The 14,403-nt window shown below is 35.2% G+C and overlaps 1 protein-coding gene across 2 annotated transcripts in view; it reads right to left on the reverse strand.

Moving 5' to 3' along the window:
- LOC129234190 (uncharacterized) overlaps positions 1-14,403 on the reverse strand; it is an 87,483-nt gene that overhangs the window by 17,669 nt on the left and 55,411 nt on the right. For both annotated transcript variants that reach the window (XM_054868105.1, XM_054868106.1), the window contains exon 4: positions 13,048-13,125. In XM_054868105.1, coding sequence (XP_054724080.1) covers positions 13,048-13,125 — 78 coding nt within the window. The remainder of the gene's footprint in view (positions 1-13,047; positions 13,126-14,403) is intronic.

Here is a 14,403-nt window from a genome sequence, read left to right on the forward strand (position 1 = left end):
CAAATTTACTGCCAAAGGTAAAAACAGCATTTGAATTCCACATTTATAATTAAAAAAAAACATTGTTCTCTCTTTATGCATTGTAATTCTCGAAAGAAATTTCCAATTGTTTTCTCAATGAAAAGGTAACTTTCATTTAACATACACATTCCCTCTAAAATATTTTTTGTTCTGAACGTAAAAGAACAAGAAGCAATTTACACTCAATACTGTATCATATCCATTACAATTGAAATAGCAATACTGAAACTAGAATGACAGAACAGTTAAAATTATCAGTCATGTTACACACAATTTGGTATCATATCCCTTAGAGTTCAAATAACGATACTGAAACTGATAGAAAGTATTATCAATCATGTTACACGCAATTCTGTCATATCCATTAAAATTCATATAGTGATACTAAAAATAGAATGACAGAACAGTAAATATTCTCAATCATGTTACAACACGCAGTTCTGTATCATATCCATTATAATTCAAATAGCAGCACTGAAACTGGAATGACAGGACAATAAATACTCTCGATCATGTAGCGCGCAAATCTGTATCATATCCATTAGAATTCAAATGGCAATACTGAAATTCGAATGACAAGACAATAAATACTCTCGATCATGCTATACCGAGATCTGTATCATATCCATTACAATTCAAACAGCCGTTTCAAAACTGGAATGACAGAAAAATGAATATCCTCAATCATGTTGTATATTGTCTTATCTGTAACTTCCAGCTTGTCTTGTATACCAACGAATTGAGTAACCATATTTAGCATAACCATCACAAGGTCGAACTACAAGTGAATTTGTTAGAAAATAATTTAGTTCAAAATTCTGAATGGACTAACAACGTTTACACACTGGAAATGGCAACTAGTAGTTAGGGCAAAACATCAGTCTGTAAGAACGACTCGTTGACTGCAACCTTACTCGGCAAATTTTGTCTGACTTTTTGGCATAATTATCATTATTTGGCAAAATTTGGAGTTCTATTCTGCAAAATTATAATCATTCGGCGAAATTGGAATTCAGTTCGGCATAATTATCATCATATGGCAAAATTTGAAGTTCCATTCGTCAAATTGAGAATTTCCGCCCTCCCAAAAGTTTAAGTTCGGGGCGCCCCTGTAATCAGTGAATACATCAACGGGCCAAGAACATCAAAAGTTCGCTGTATAGTAATTGTAGAAATAGCTGTATTTAACTTCATCCTTCAGGTCTTGATTCTCTGCTATAAAAGTATCATGCATTCGCTTAATGGTTAAACGGGACTCAGAATGAGTTTTCGGTTTTCCAGTGTCGTGAGTCTCTTCCGCCTCAAACTTTGAAATGTGGTCGTGAATACGCACACAAAGTTCTCCAGATTTGGCATTAGCACTTCTTTTCATACCCCTTTTATCCATTGGAATTTCATTCTGAAGCAACAAATGGCAGATTCTGGCCAATCTATCTCGCGAAATGCCGTGGATGGTCATGAAGACATTTTTGCACACAGATTTCAATGTACCATTTACCTCGAGGTAGTACAAATATGAATGGTTTCTCTTGTACGGTTGAGCAGAAACTTTTTTATCAAAAGATTCGTCGCTACGACTCTCATCAGAGTGTCCTGGAGTTTTTTTACGTCTACGCACTTCCTGAGGCCCAATTAAACTTTGCAAGTAGGTATCCTGAATGTTCTTACTGTCCAGGGAATAAAAATTGTTCCATATTTCGTCGATAACCTGCTGGTTAATACTTGATGAGCATTTAATATTACACTTGCATGAAATACCTTGTGGCTTCCGTTTGCATGGGATTTTTTTCTTGTTATAGCTCGTATAAGCCGTGCCTTTAATTCTGGCACTACGTATTTTATTACGCTGATAGTTTTCCTCGTGAACAACTCCACGTCTCCTCTTAGGCCGAGGTTCGTTTGATTCAGAACTAGACATTATTTTCAGGCAAAAAATATCACCAATATTTGCACTTTCAGTTTAAATCGTACTTATATGCACATAACAACGAACTGTGCAACATTTCAGCACGGCACAGTCATAAACTGCAGAACAACGCAACAATGAATATAACGCTGCAAGAAATCCTGCAACGCAATCCTGACGACCAGTGCAATGAACCGAGGCCTTCGAGATAAAAAGGCCATCCAACTAGCAAATGACGTCATCGTTTGTCGATCCACAATGATATTGGGAAGGGAGCACTTCGATTAATATTTTGGTTAAATAAAACTATTTGGTTTATTTATTATTGTCTTCTGTTATTCAAGTAGCATTACAAGTTCTACTTTTTCATTTGAAAACATAAAAAGGAACCGATAATCATACATTAAAAAATACACTGAGCTTAATTCATAGTCTTACAAAGTATTCAAATAACTAAACACGATTTTATTTTACAATCATGTTAAAACAAAGTGATAAATAAACACAGTTTTATTTTTCATTAGAAATTGTTTTTTAACTAATCGCATTTTAAGTACTCGTATATTGTATTGAAACATTAAGTCTTAAGAAGTATTCAAATAAATAAATGAACTTTCATTTTACAATTACATCAAAACAAAAAATAATATTACTATTGTATTTGAATAAGAATTAAATGAAATTTTAAAAAATAAATAAACATTTTTACTTAAGTAAACGGGAAACAGGACTGCAATATGTTTCAAAGACATAACATCAAATTAAAGTACATAATACCAGATTATTAATGTTAACTTAGCTGAGCAAATTTATGCTTTTAAAAAGACGTGAATGCTTGGGTGCCATCCCCAAAGTAGACGGTGCCCTACCCCCTTCAATTATGAAACCTTCAAAAAAAAAAAAAAAAAAAAACCAAAACATCTCCATCTCCCTTAAAATTTCAAGGGCACAGTTATTTATAACTATAGCCGTTGAAAAGCTATCATTACTATGAGACTATGATTCCGACCCCCCCCCCCCCCCTTCGGTGGGCACTCTCGAAAAATTACACAGGAATTCAACTTGAAAAACGTTAATTAAAGAATGAATGATACATCATGAATACTGTATGTTGTATATCAAAAAATGTATTCAATATCTAAACAGCCTTTTTTTTTTGGAATTCGGCTACTTTCCCATTTTTAGCTTTTTCTGCTGCTAATGATTCTTGTGTGTGGGGGGGGGGGCTTTAATTGTTCATCATTTTAGGCTTTTGAAAAATTATTTTAAAAAGCATTAATTGATGACAAAGTAATATTTTTCAAAAAACTTTTCATAGAATGACCATTTTAGCAACTTTCTTTAATACTTAAAACCTCATATATGTTAAATTTAGATCAACATTTTGCTAAGTATGCTCTTTTAGGAAATCAATGTGACAGTTTTGTGACAGGGGGAAGGGAGGGGATAACAAGAAGTGTGACATCACGCGTTGTTTATAACAATATGCTCATGTTGAACAGCGTTACATGTAACAAGGAGGAGGGGGGGGGGGGGATTTGTTCAAAAGTTTGTAACATACTTTATAGACAGCCCTTTAATTCAATTTATGTTACAGTTTCAGAGTTCCTGAAAGCTTATTAACAGAAAACCCAAGGAGTTTCAAAAAATATGTAGTTCAAGACATTTTGCCCTTTTTAAGCATAAACAAACAAGCATAGAGCATTTGGCAAGAACACGTTGTGTATCCACTGCTCAAAATTAATCTTTCGCAAGCCCAGAAATTATGAATACCGTTAACTTAACCACAATGTGTGCATAAATATCATAAAACCTAAAGACAACAGTGAAAAAAAAAACCATATATATATTTTTTAATTTACGCACAGAACCAGCTTGTTTGAATAACATTGCAGGGGCGTAGTTGGGGGGAAATGTTTAAGTATCGAACCCACGACCTCCGGCGTTCAAATCTAATCTTTTATCTCAGAACTACGGAAACCCATCAAGGAATGTTTTTTGATCAAAATAACACATGCTAGCGTATAAAACAATTTAATCGAAACCGAAAATATAAGATTAGTTCAGTTAAAAGCCTGTTTCAATAAACTTGTTTACATTTTTACTGAATATCAACACCAAGTTAGCAACAAGTATATTCGCAGAAAATTTTGACATATGTATATTGTTAGTTTGGAAAATCCATTTCGAATAAATGCGTGTTCAAAGTTGAAAAAATAAAGAAATAAAAAGTTGCAAGTTAACCGTGTCAAATATTAAAGCAGTATGCTGAAATTACAAATTACAGACAAAGATATCGGAAAGGAAACTGACAATTGTTTGTGTAATGGAGGAAAACTTAAGAAATCTTAACTGCATAAAATGTAAATTTGTTTATCTGAGAAAAGAGTACTTACCTCCGAACTTTAAAATTTATTCCATGAGGCGTCCAGCTTTTTGCTTTACATGCAGGTTGTTCGGCAGCGGAACTCGCTGACTCACTTTTTTAAGACTTATATTATACATATATTTTTTAATTGCCTCTACATTCCGGTACGTGGGAAGGAAGAGATAAATCCAACAGAATTGTATTCAAAAATGTGCATCCGAAGTTACATATTTCCTATTTCATCTATATCAACCAGAGCAAGCAACACTACTGGTAAACTGCACTGTTTTTAAGTTTCGCGCCAAGTTCAAAGATCGACTACTGGTGGCGTAACGAAGCGGGGGGGAGGGGAGTTGTCTGGCCTGTTATCACGTGGGTCTCGGCTAGAACTGCACATTTAGTTCATTCGAGACCCACGTGATAACAGGCCAGACAACTCCCCTCCCCCCCGCTTCGTTACGCCACCAGTAGTCGATCTTTGAACTTGGCGCGAAACTTAAAAACAGTGCAGTTTACCAGTAGTGTTGCTTGCTCTGGTTGATATAGATGAAATAGGAAATATGTAACTTCGGATGCACATTTTTGAATACAATTCTGTTGGATTTATCTCTTCCTTCCCACGTACCGGAATGTAGAGGCAATTAAAAAATATATGTATAATATAAGTCTTAAAAAAGTGAGTCAGCGAGTTCCGCTGCCGAACAACCTGCATGTAAAGCAAAAAGCTGGACGCCTCATGGAATAAATTTTAAAGTTCGGAGGTAAGTACTCTTTTCTCAGATAAACAAATTTACATTTTATGCAGTTAAGATTTCTTAAGTTTTCCTCCATTACACAAACAATTGTCAGTTTCCTTTCCGATATCTTTGTCTGTAATTTGTAATTTCAGGCATACTGCTTTAATATTTGACACGGTTAACTTGCAACTTTTTATTTCTTTATTTTTTCAACTTTGAACACGCATTTATTCGAAATGGATTTTCCAAACTAACAATATACATATGTCAAAATTTTCTGCGAATATACTTGTTGCTAACTTGGTGTTGATATTCAGTAAAAATGTAAACAAGTTTATTGAAACAGGCTTTTAACTGAACTAATCTTATATTTTCGGTTTCGATTAAATTGTTTTATACGCTAGCATGTGTTATTTTGATCAAAAAACATTCCTTGATGGGTTTCCGTAGTTCTGAGATAAAAGATTAGATTTGAACGCCGGAGGTCGTGGGTTCGATACTTAAACATTTCCCCCCAACTACGCCCCTGCAATGTTATTCAAACAAGCTGGTTCTGTGCGTAAATTAAAAAATATATATATGGTTTTTTTTTCACTGTTGTCTTTAGGTTTTATGATATTTATGCACACATTGTGGTTAAGTTAACGGTATTCATAATTTCTGGGCTTGCGAAAGATTAATTTTGAGCAGTGGATACACAACGTGTTCTTGCCAAATGCTCTATGCTTGTTTGTTTATGCTTAAAAAGGGCAAAATGTCTTGAACTACATATTTTTTGAACTCCTTGGGTTTTCTGTTAATAAGCTTTCAGGAACTCTGAAACTGTAACATAAATTGAATTAAAGGGCTGTCTATAAAGTATGTTACAAACTTTTGAACAAATCCCCCCCCCCCTCCTCCTTGTTACATGTAACGCTGTTCAACATGAGCATATTGTTATAAACAACGCGTGATGTCACACTTCTTGTTATTCCCCTCCCTTCCCCCTGTCACAAAACTGTCACATTGATTTCCTAAAAGAGCATACTTAGCAAAATGTTGATCTAAATTTAACATATATGAGGTTTTAAGTATTAAAGAAAGTTGCTAAAATGGTCATTCTATGAAAAGTTTTTTGAAAAATATTACTTTGTCATCAATTAATGCTTTTTAAAATAATTTTTTCAAAAGCCTAAAATGATGAACAATTAAAGCCCCCCCCCCACACACAAGAATCATTAGCAGCAGAAAAAGCTAAAAATGGGAAAGTAGCCGAATTCCAAAAAAAAAAGGCTGTTTAGATATTGAATACATTTTTTGATATACAACATACAGTATTCATGATGTATCATTCATTCTTTAATTAACGTTTTTCAAGTTGAATTCCTGTGTAATTTTTCGAGAGTGCCCACCGAAGGGGGGGGGGTCGGAATCATAGTCTCATAGTAATGATAGCTTTTCAACGGCTATAGTTATAAATAACTGTGCCCTTGAAATTTTAAGGGAGATGGAGATGTTTTGGTTTTTTTTTTTTTTTTTGAAGGTTTCATAATTGAAGGGGGTAGGGCACCGTCTACTTTGGGGATGGCACCCAAGCATTCACGTCTTTTTAAAAGCATAAATTTGCTCAGCTAAGTTAACATTAATAATCTGGTATTATGTACTTTAATTTGATGTTATGTCTTTGAAACATATTGCAGTCCTGTTTCCCGTTTACTTAAGTAAAAATGTTTATTTATTTTTTAAAATTTTCATTTAATTCTTATTCAAATACAATAGTAATATTATTTTTTGTTTTGATGTAATTGTAAAATGAAAGTTCATTTATTTATTTGAATACTTCTTAAGACTTAATGTTTCAATACAATATACGAGTACTTAAAATGCGATTAGTTAAAAAACAATTTCTAATGAAAAATAAAACTGTGTTTATTTATCACTTTGTTTTAACATGATTGTAAAATAAAATCGTGTTTAGTTATTTGAATACTTTGTAAGACTATGAATTAAGCTCAGTGTATTTTTTAATGTATGATTATCGGTTCCTTTTTATGTTTTCAAATGAAAAAGTAGAACTTGTAATGCTACTTGAATAACAGAAGACAATAATAAATAAACCAAATAGTTTTATTTAACCAAAATATTAATCGAAGTGCTCCCTTCCCAATATCATTGTGGATCGACAAACGATGACGTCATTTGCTAGTTGGATGGCCTTTTTATCTCGAAGGCCTCGTTCTAGCTCGCAAGGCCCCGGAGCAGCAGTTGGAAGAATGCCAAGACAATTTTATTTTTAACGCAGAAACCCGTCAAGCGGGAAATTAGCGGGTTTCTGCAGCACTCCGACATTTTATCAATAAATAACCTTGAAGATTCGAGTAGAAGTGAGTTCAGGTTCGCCCTGATGGGAAGTCACTGTGACCTCCAAAAATATCCTCATTCAGCGAATCTTGTCTGATGATTTGGAAAATTTGAGGGTAGTATTGCCAATTGCAATTTTTTCTTTTCTTCTTTTTTTTTTATGACACTTAATGCCTCTTATTAGTAGTAAGTGAGTGCGTGCAAGTTCGTATTTTTTCATTCACTAAAATTCAGAATTCATTCGGCGCATTGATACTCCCCCCCCCCCCTCCGGAATTAAAGTTCGGGCGGAGGCACCCTTAAGTAGGTTTTAGTGTCTACATATTTTTTGGCATCTACTACTATTCTACTATTTCTCGCATTTTTTATCTGTTTCTCCCCTTTTACTAATTTTTAGCACAGTTTAAAAAAAAAAAAAGTAAATTTTTCTAAAACCTAAATTCGTTCCTGATTAGATTAAAGTTTTCACAATCAAGAATTGCAGTCAAGGGATTACTCTGTGTTCTTATCACTTATAATTTTACACAAATTTTAGCTCTTACCAATTCAGCTTTTTTTATTCAATCTCAGATAAAATTTGCAGTGGAGGTAAAGCGCGTTATCTGCAGAAATGAGTTTTTGAAATATTTGACGTGACGCTGTTCGGATTCAATACTATTAAAAGGGAAATGCTGCAATTTGACGCTCTTTCCGTGCTTTATTTTCAGCGGAAACCAAATATAAGCAAGTTTCTTTACTAACAATAAAGCTGAAAGTCTCTCTGTCTGGATGTCTAGATCTCTCTCTGTCAGGATCTCTGTGACGCGCATAGCGCCTAGACCGTTCTGCCGATTTTCATGAAATTTGGCACAAAATTAGTTTGTAGCATGGGAGTGTGCACCTCGAAGCGATTTTTCGAGAATTCAATTTTGTTATTTTTCTATTACAATTTTAAGAACATTTTACCGAGCAAATTATCGCAACGTGGACGAATAAATTACTAAATTATTATAACGTGGAACCGTAACATGGGCGAGCAAATAGCCATAGCAAATTGGCGAGAAATTCATTATTTGTAAATATACAGGCGAACCAAATGACCTTTTAATTTTCTACTACGGGCAAAGCTGTGCGGGTACCACTAGTGTGCAATAAAACTAAAGTACAATAGATGACAAAAATGCTAAAAAAAATAATAAATTTGAAGAGACTATTAGATTTACCTTCCCACAGCAAAAAAAAAAAAAAAACTATTACCAGTTCGTAGATTGGCATAAATTTTTATGCAGTTAAATCCTGTTTCAACGGAATTGGACCTCAAATTTTATTCGGTCGGAATTTCGCTGTCATGGAATTCAGGCAATGTAATGGGAAAGGAAAAACACCGGGACTGAAATTTTATTTCGCTGAAACGGATATGGTTACAGTATTTTGATACAAGTATTTCTTATAGAAATTCATCCGAAGATTTTGGGTGATTTTAGAAGTAAAATGGCATTATTTTACAATGCATGTTTTTTAAAACAGCAAAAATGCAAATTTTCCTCCAAAACCGTTTTATTCACTTTATGATTGCATTGTCATACAAACATACAAAAAATTTCCCCGCAATGTTTTTTATGAAAAGCCCTCTTCGACGTCCATCTGTGATGCCGCATGCGTCAGTCAATGCAGAATTCCTTCATAAAAGATTTCAAAAGTCTTCAGAAGTCTTCAAAAAGTCTTCTGAAATCTTCAAAAAGATCTTATATAGGTGACATTCGACATTTTCGATACTTGTTGTAGGAAGTCATCTTTTTTAACCGAGAAGGGAACCAAACATCAATCTTTCTCGCTTAAAAAATATAAATCTGCCGTGAGCATGAAAAAGAGAGAAAAAAGGCTATAAATCAGTTTTGAAAAAAATATCGAGACAGATCCTGTTAGAACGTTCCTAATCAAAAGTTGAGTTGAGATCAAAAGCAATGAAAAAATTAAGATTTCCCCCATGTATATAGCTGAGGTACCAATTGAGAAAAATATTGGATGATGGAAGAGGTGCAGCTTAAAAGATGTAAAACGAAAGGAAGTACTCATCCAAAAAATGGATTAGAGCAAGATTCTTTTTGAGCAAGGGGAGAAAGAATGAAGTGCTAGTTGAAGAATTGGATGATAGAAGAGCTGTCATTTGAATACCTAATTCTTCATATGAGACGAAGCACTATCGAAGAAAATGAATTGAGCGAAATTAATAAGAGGAGAGATCTGGACCAAAGAACGAATTTAAAAATAAATAAATTGTTCTCAACCAATTGTAAATTATGCCACTGAATTAAAAGTAAACAGCAACAATTGTTTTTCTAGGATACGTTTCAAATTGTTTCTATTTTTTCAATTAGTTAAACTGAATGACTGACAGTAAAAACTCAGTTTGAGTGGATAACTATTTATCGTAAAAGAATAGTAAAAAAAGTTATTAAGTACAATAACAGCTCTCTTACTTCAAAATGAAAGAGTGAAGAAATCAGAAATGTGGTGATGTGAAATTTTTAAGCAAATGAAAACATAAAATATGTCATGTTTTCTCCAAATTACGTACATTTAAAATTATACCTTCTGAACATGAAATGCCGATCCCTGATAGCACATCATGCCACGGCAAAGTTACAGTGATGTTACTGCGATAAGCAAAGATCACAAGTCCGACAGAATTGCGACGCCTCATAGGAGTCCAGGGCCGACGAGAGGCTACACTGTCAAAACTACGGGTGCCTTTGACTAACTATTTGGCTCCCTGGGGTGAAAACACCGGGCCTCAGGGTGCAGTAGAGGCTAGGAAGTGTGATCAAGGTGAATGACGCTAATAAATGTGAAAACGGACCTCCTAAATGCATGGGTGAAACGCTGGCGCATGCGCTCTCCGCTCTGACATCATTCAACCACAATCAATGGCGGACGCAAGAATAACTACGCACATGCACTTTCCCATTGAATGAAGTACGAAATTGGATTAAAACTTATAAGTTTCTGCGATTTACTCTTCAAAGTTTCGCGTAAGTACATGCATTTGATCATAGTGTAGCTTTTAAGGCTTTCGAACATATTTAAAATTGTTTCAAAGGTACGTTGATTCTTCAGTTAGCCGTTATATACATTTGCTATTCCTATCATGCATAAATTTTATCTAAAAATAGCTATCAGCACCGGATAAGTAACATTTAATAATCAAAACGCTTAAATTAGATGATATTTGAAAAGTTATTTCAACTATTAATTTTGACTATGTGGTTTTACTTGCTTGTATTATCAACAATCTTGTGGAGTTTTAACTAAGAGATTCATTGTTAGCAATGTGATGCACTCAGCAAGTGAACGGAAACTCTAATTACGATGATGCAAATAGCAAAAACATAAAAGCACGAAAAAAAAAGGAAAGCGGATTGAGAAAAAGAAATTTCTTCTCCGTCTCGATTTTTTTATTTTTTATTTTTATTTATTATCTCGTGTCTAAGTTAACTAGCTTTCCTCGGCGTTATTGCTTAAAGCGAATGACTGAACTTTTTTCGTCACTCTAGTAATAGTAAGAATGAATGACTCGTTAGAATTTGTTTTGGCTTTTAATTTATCGAAAGACTTTTGTTCTTTTATATTCTTTACGGATATTCAAATGTCGAATCATATATACGTACGTACTAATATGGTGCTCTTTGATTAAAATTTCGAACGTGATGAAAGGTTTTATTTTTCCATGATTGCAACATAATTGAATATTTATTGTTCGTGTAAATGATTTACAAATAGTACCTACGTTCTTCATCGTCGGTACGATCGTGCTGCAGTAAATGTCAATAACATATTAAAATTACTGAGCAATCCAAGTGGATGTACAAAAATTAGTGCACGGCAGACAAATTTAAGTCATGAACACTTCTAAACTATGTTCGAAAGTTGAAATGTGATCAAATGCCTTAAAGTACAAGTTTTAATCATTTTCAGAACTATTCAATGTGGAAAATGTACCAAGACTTAGCTTTTTATAACTCAAAACAATAAATAATAATGTATACAATTGTTTACCGGAAATGCACACAAAACCGAGGGGGGGGGGTGCTCAGCAACAGAAAACAGAGGGTGCCAATGTTCTGCCATAGGGTTCCGTTTTTCTCCGCGGTGCACGCTGGGTGAAGGGTGCCGGTTTTTCGCCCGTGTTAAGGGTGCAATTTCGGCACCGTAAAGAGTGCCGCTGGTGAACAAGCTTTTCACCCTCGAAAAGTGCCAAATGCAACCTGTAGTTTTAACAGTGTATGTCAGTTCTGTCGGAAACTAGGGGCCCGGCTCTTGAGGAGTCCCGCGTTGGAGTCCAAGTAGTGTAAATTTTATAAGTTTCATGGGGGGAGGCTCCGGCAACCACAATGACAAGGGATCCGCCTTGGCTCTCGGCGGCCCTGCAGGAGTCCCGCTGTGACGCATTTGTGGCACATTTTCTGCGACAGAGCACTAACAATTGATTTGTGACATTTCAAAGAAGTCACTGCGACGCCACTTAGTGACGTCGCCGTAAACTGACATTCGTAAGTTGCTGCAACCATTTGATGACTTTATAGTGAGGATTCGTGGCGAACCCTTAGGTGACCATCGCTCAACTTTCCCATACGCGTCACTTTTTTAGCCACTGGGGTGTCTGCAGTGGTGTTTCCATAGGGTTATACTCCATATACGCCGTATACTCTCAAACATTTTTTAGCCGTATACCGTATACCCTCAAGCTTCAAAAAATTTCATATTATGACCTATTATGTACATGATCGCATACACTCTTATTGTGCATAATTGATTACTGGGAGTATACCCTCAGAAAATTTGATGGGAACATCGCTGGGTGTCTGAATCTTCAGGTGAGTACAGACATAGTTGTTTCATTTCAGAAACTCCAGCTATTTAACTGACTACGTGTTAAGTGACAAACCTTGACGGAATACTTAATTCCTGTGTTTAAACTAAGTGGCGAAAGACAGATTTCAAACGAGAATTGCATACACGAGACAGTGAGAAGCAAAGGAATGAAAGTGGACACTTTCAAGTTTTGAGTAAAACGCATTTAAAGTTGAGGTCCTAGGTAGGCCTTCATTGAAAAGTTTTTTTCTAAATCATGCTATATAACAGAACCTACAAGGGCTAATAGTATTATCCCTTAAGGCCGTGGTGGCCTGATCGGTAAGGCATCAGACTTGCGACCGGGTTTAATCCTCGCTGGTCGAAGATCCACCGGCTTCATTAATGGTGACTGGGGGACGTTAAATATGCTCGTGGTCAGAAAGTCCTCCAAGTGAAGCGATACCTCTGGGGGTGCTCGGTTACTGGTCTGGTCCAAAAACTCGGAGCTGTCTTCAGGGTCCCATCCATCTGGTTAAGCCACAAATAGTGGCAGGTACGGGGGACTCTGGAGTGAAAAGTACTATCTCTTGCCCCAATGCAGAGGAGAGGTTCACTTACCATTTGTACTGGTTACCTCCAAATTTTTAATTTTGCCACTTACATCCCTTTGCTTCTCACTGCCTCACATGTGCTTTGTACTGTAACGAAAACCACTTCTTCTACAAAAGAATAGAGTTATGCGATAGCATTATCAACATAAAGTCATGTCTTAGGTTGCTTTGTTGCTTGTTCAAGTATATCATCGGCTCAAAAATGCTATATAAGTATGTATAATGTATTACCTATTCTGCCTCTTTTAGTTCCACAACTTAGTTCCGTTCCGTTCGTCTTTACCATGAAGACTTCGTAGGTCACCTCCACTGAAAGACAAATTGAATGATTCAAAAAGAAACTAAGTTTTAAAAATACATATTAGACAAAAATACAAATTTCATCTTTCTTATGTTCTCTTTATTTCTCTCAGTTTGTTATGATTGATCGTAACCATCGTAAGACAGCTTTTTAAGAATTACTTTTTGCTAGAGAAAAATTTAAAGCGTGGTTTAACTGTTCACTACCAACTGTAAAACTACCGTTAAATTGGTGAAACTTATCACCTAATGTAATGTTTGCAACGAAATTACCTCTAGGTTTTTACCAATTCGTTGGGGAAAGATTACGCTGTATTTTTAACAGTGTACAAGTATATTAGTGGAATATTTAACTGATTTTTTGGTTAAAGGTTGAACCAATTTCAAGGGTTATCTCAGCCGCAGTTGGGGGAGATTTTTTATGAATGCAACTTGCAGATGACCGTCAAAGCTGGTTAGAAAACTCAAGAGATCCACATCAGGTTCCCCATCCCAGCTTCTCGATCTCAACGCCCTACTAGCAAAATTTCTTGCATCAATCTTGACAGATCTTGATATTATACTGACGGCGTCAATATTGACGTGTTTCATACTGCATAAAGCTTGCATAAAGATTAAAAAGCAATATTACAATAACAACACGTATGCAACATTGCATTCATCTTAAAATATCAATATTGATATTATTTTACAATAACAACATTGCATATATGTTGACGCCATCAAGATGTATTGATTTCATGCTGTCGCCGTCAAGGTAATTAGTACACAATAGAACAGGTGGACCTTCGTTGATACTTGCGCATGCGTACAGTTCTTTCTACCCCTCGTATTGCTGGCACATCTTCCTCCTTCGACCTACGATTCAGTCGGTTCAGAGGAGCTGCACGTGGCGTTGGCGTTGCGTTCATTCGGCTTCGTTAAGTTGGTTGCTTAGTTATTAGTGTGGAATAGTATAGTTTTAGGAATAACTTATGAATGACTGATAACTGCATTTGTTTATTAATATAGTACTAAACAAGTCATATCGCAGACGATGTGCGACAAATGTTAGAAATGGCCGAAAATAACTTTTTTCGTACCTAGACTTTGAAACAAAGGACATGAAGCCCAGAATTTCGTATTATCACTTCAATCTCATGAGTAAGATTAATTTTATTCAATGGTTATTTATGTTATTCTTTAAGATAAATTCATGTGTTTTGTCCATGGGATATTTTCAATGCTGACATCCATTTGGAAATGTACTTTATTATTGTATTTATTTATTTATTTATTATTTTGCTT

This window comes from Uloborus diversus, chromosome 1, assembly GCF_026930045.1.
Source record: "Uloborus diversus isolate 005 chromosome 1, Udiv.v.3.1, whole genome shotgun sequence".
In the NCBI taxonomy this organism is placed as follows: Eukaryota; Metazoa; Arthropoda; class Arachnida; order Araneae; family Uloboridae; genus Uloborus; species Uloborus diversus.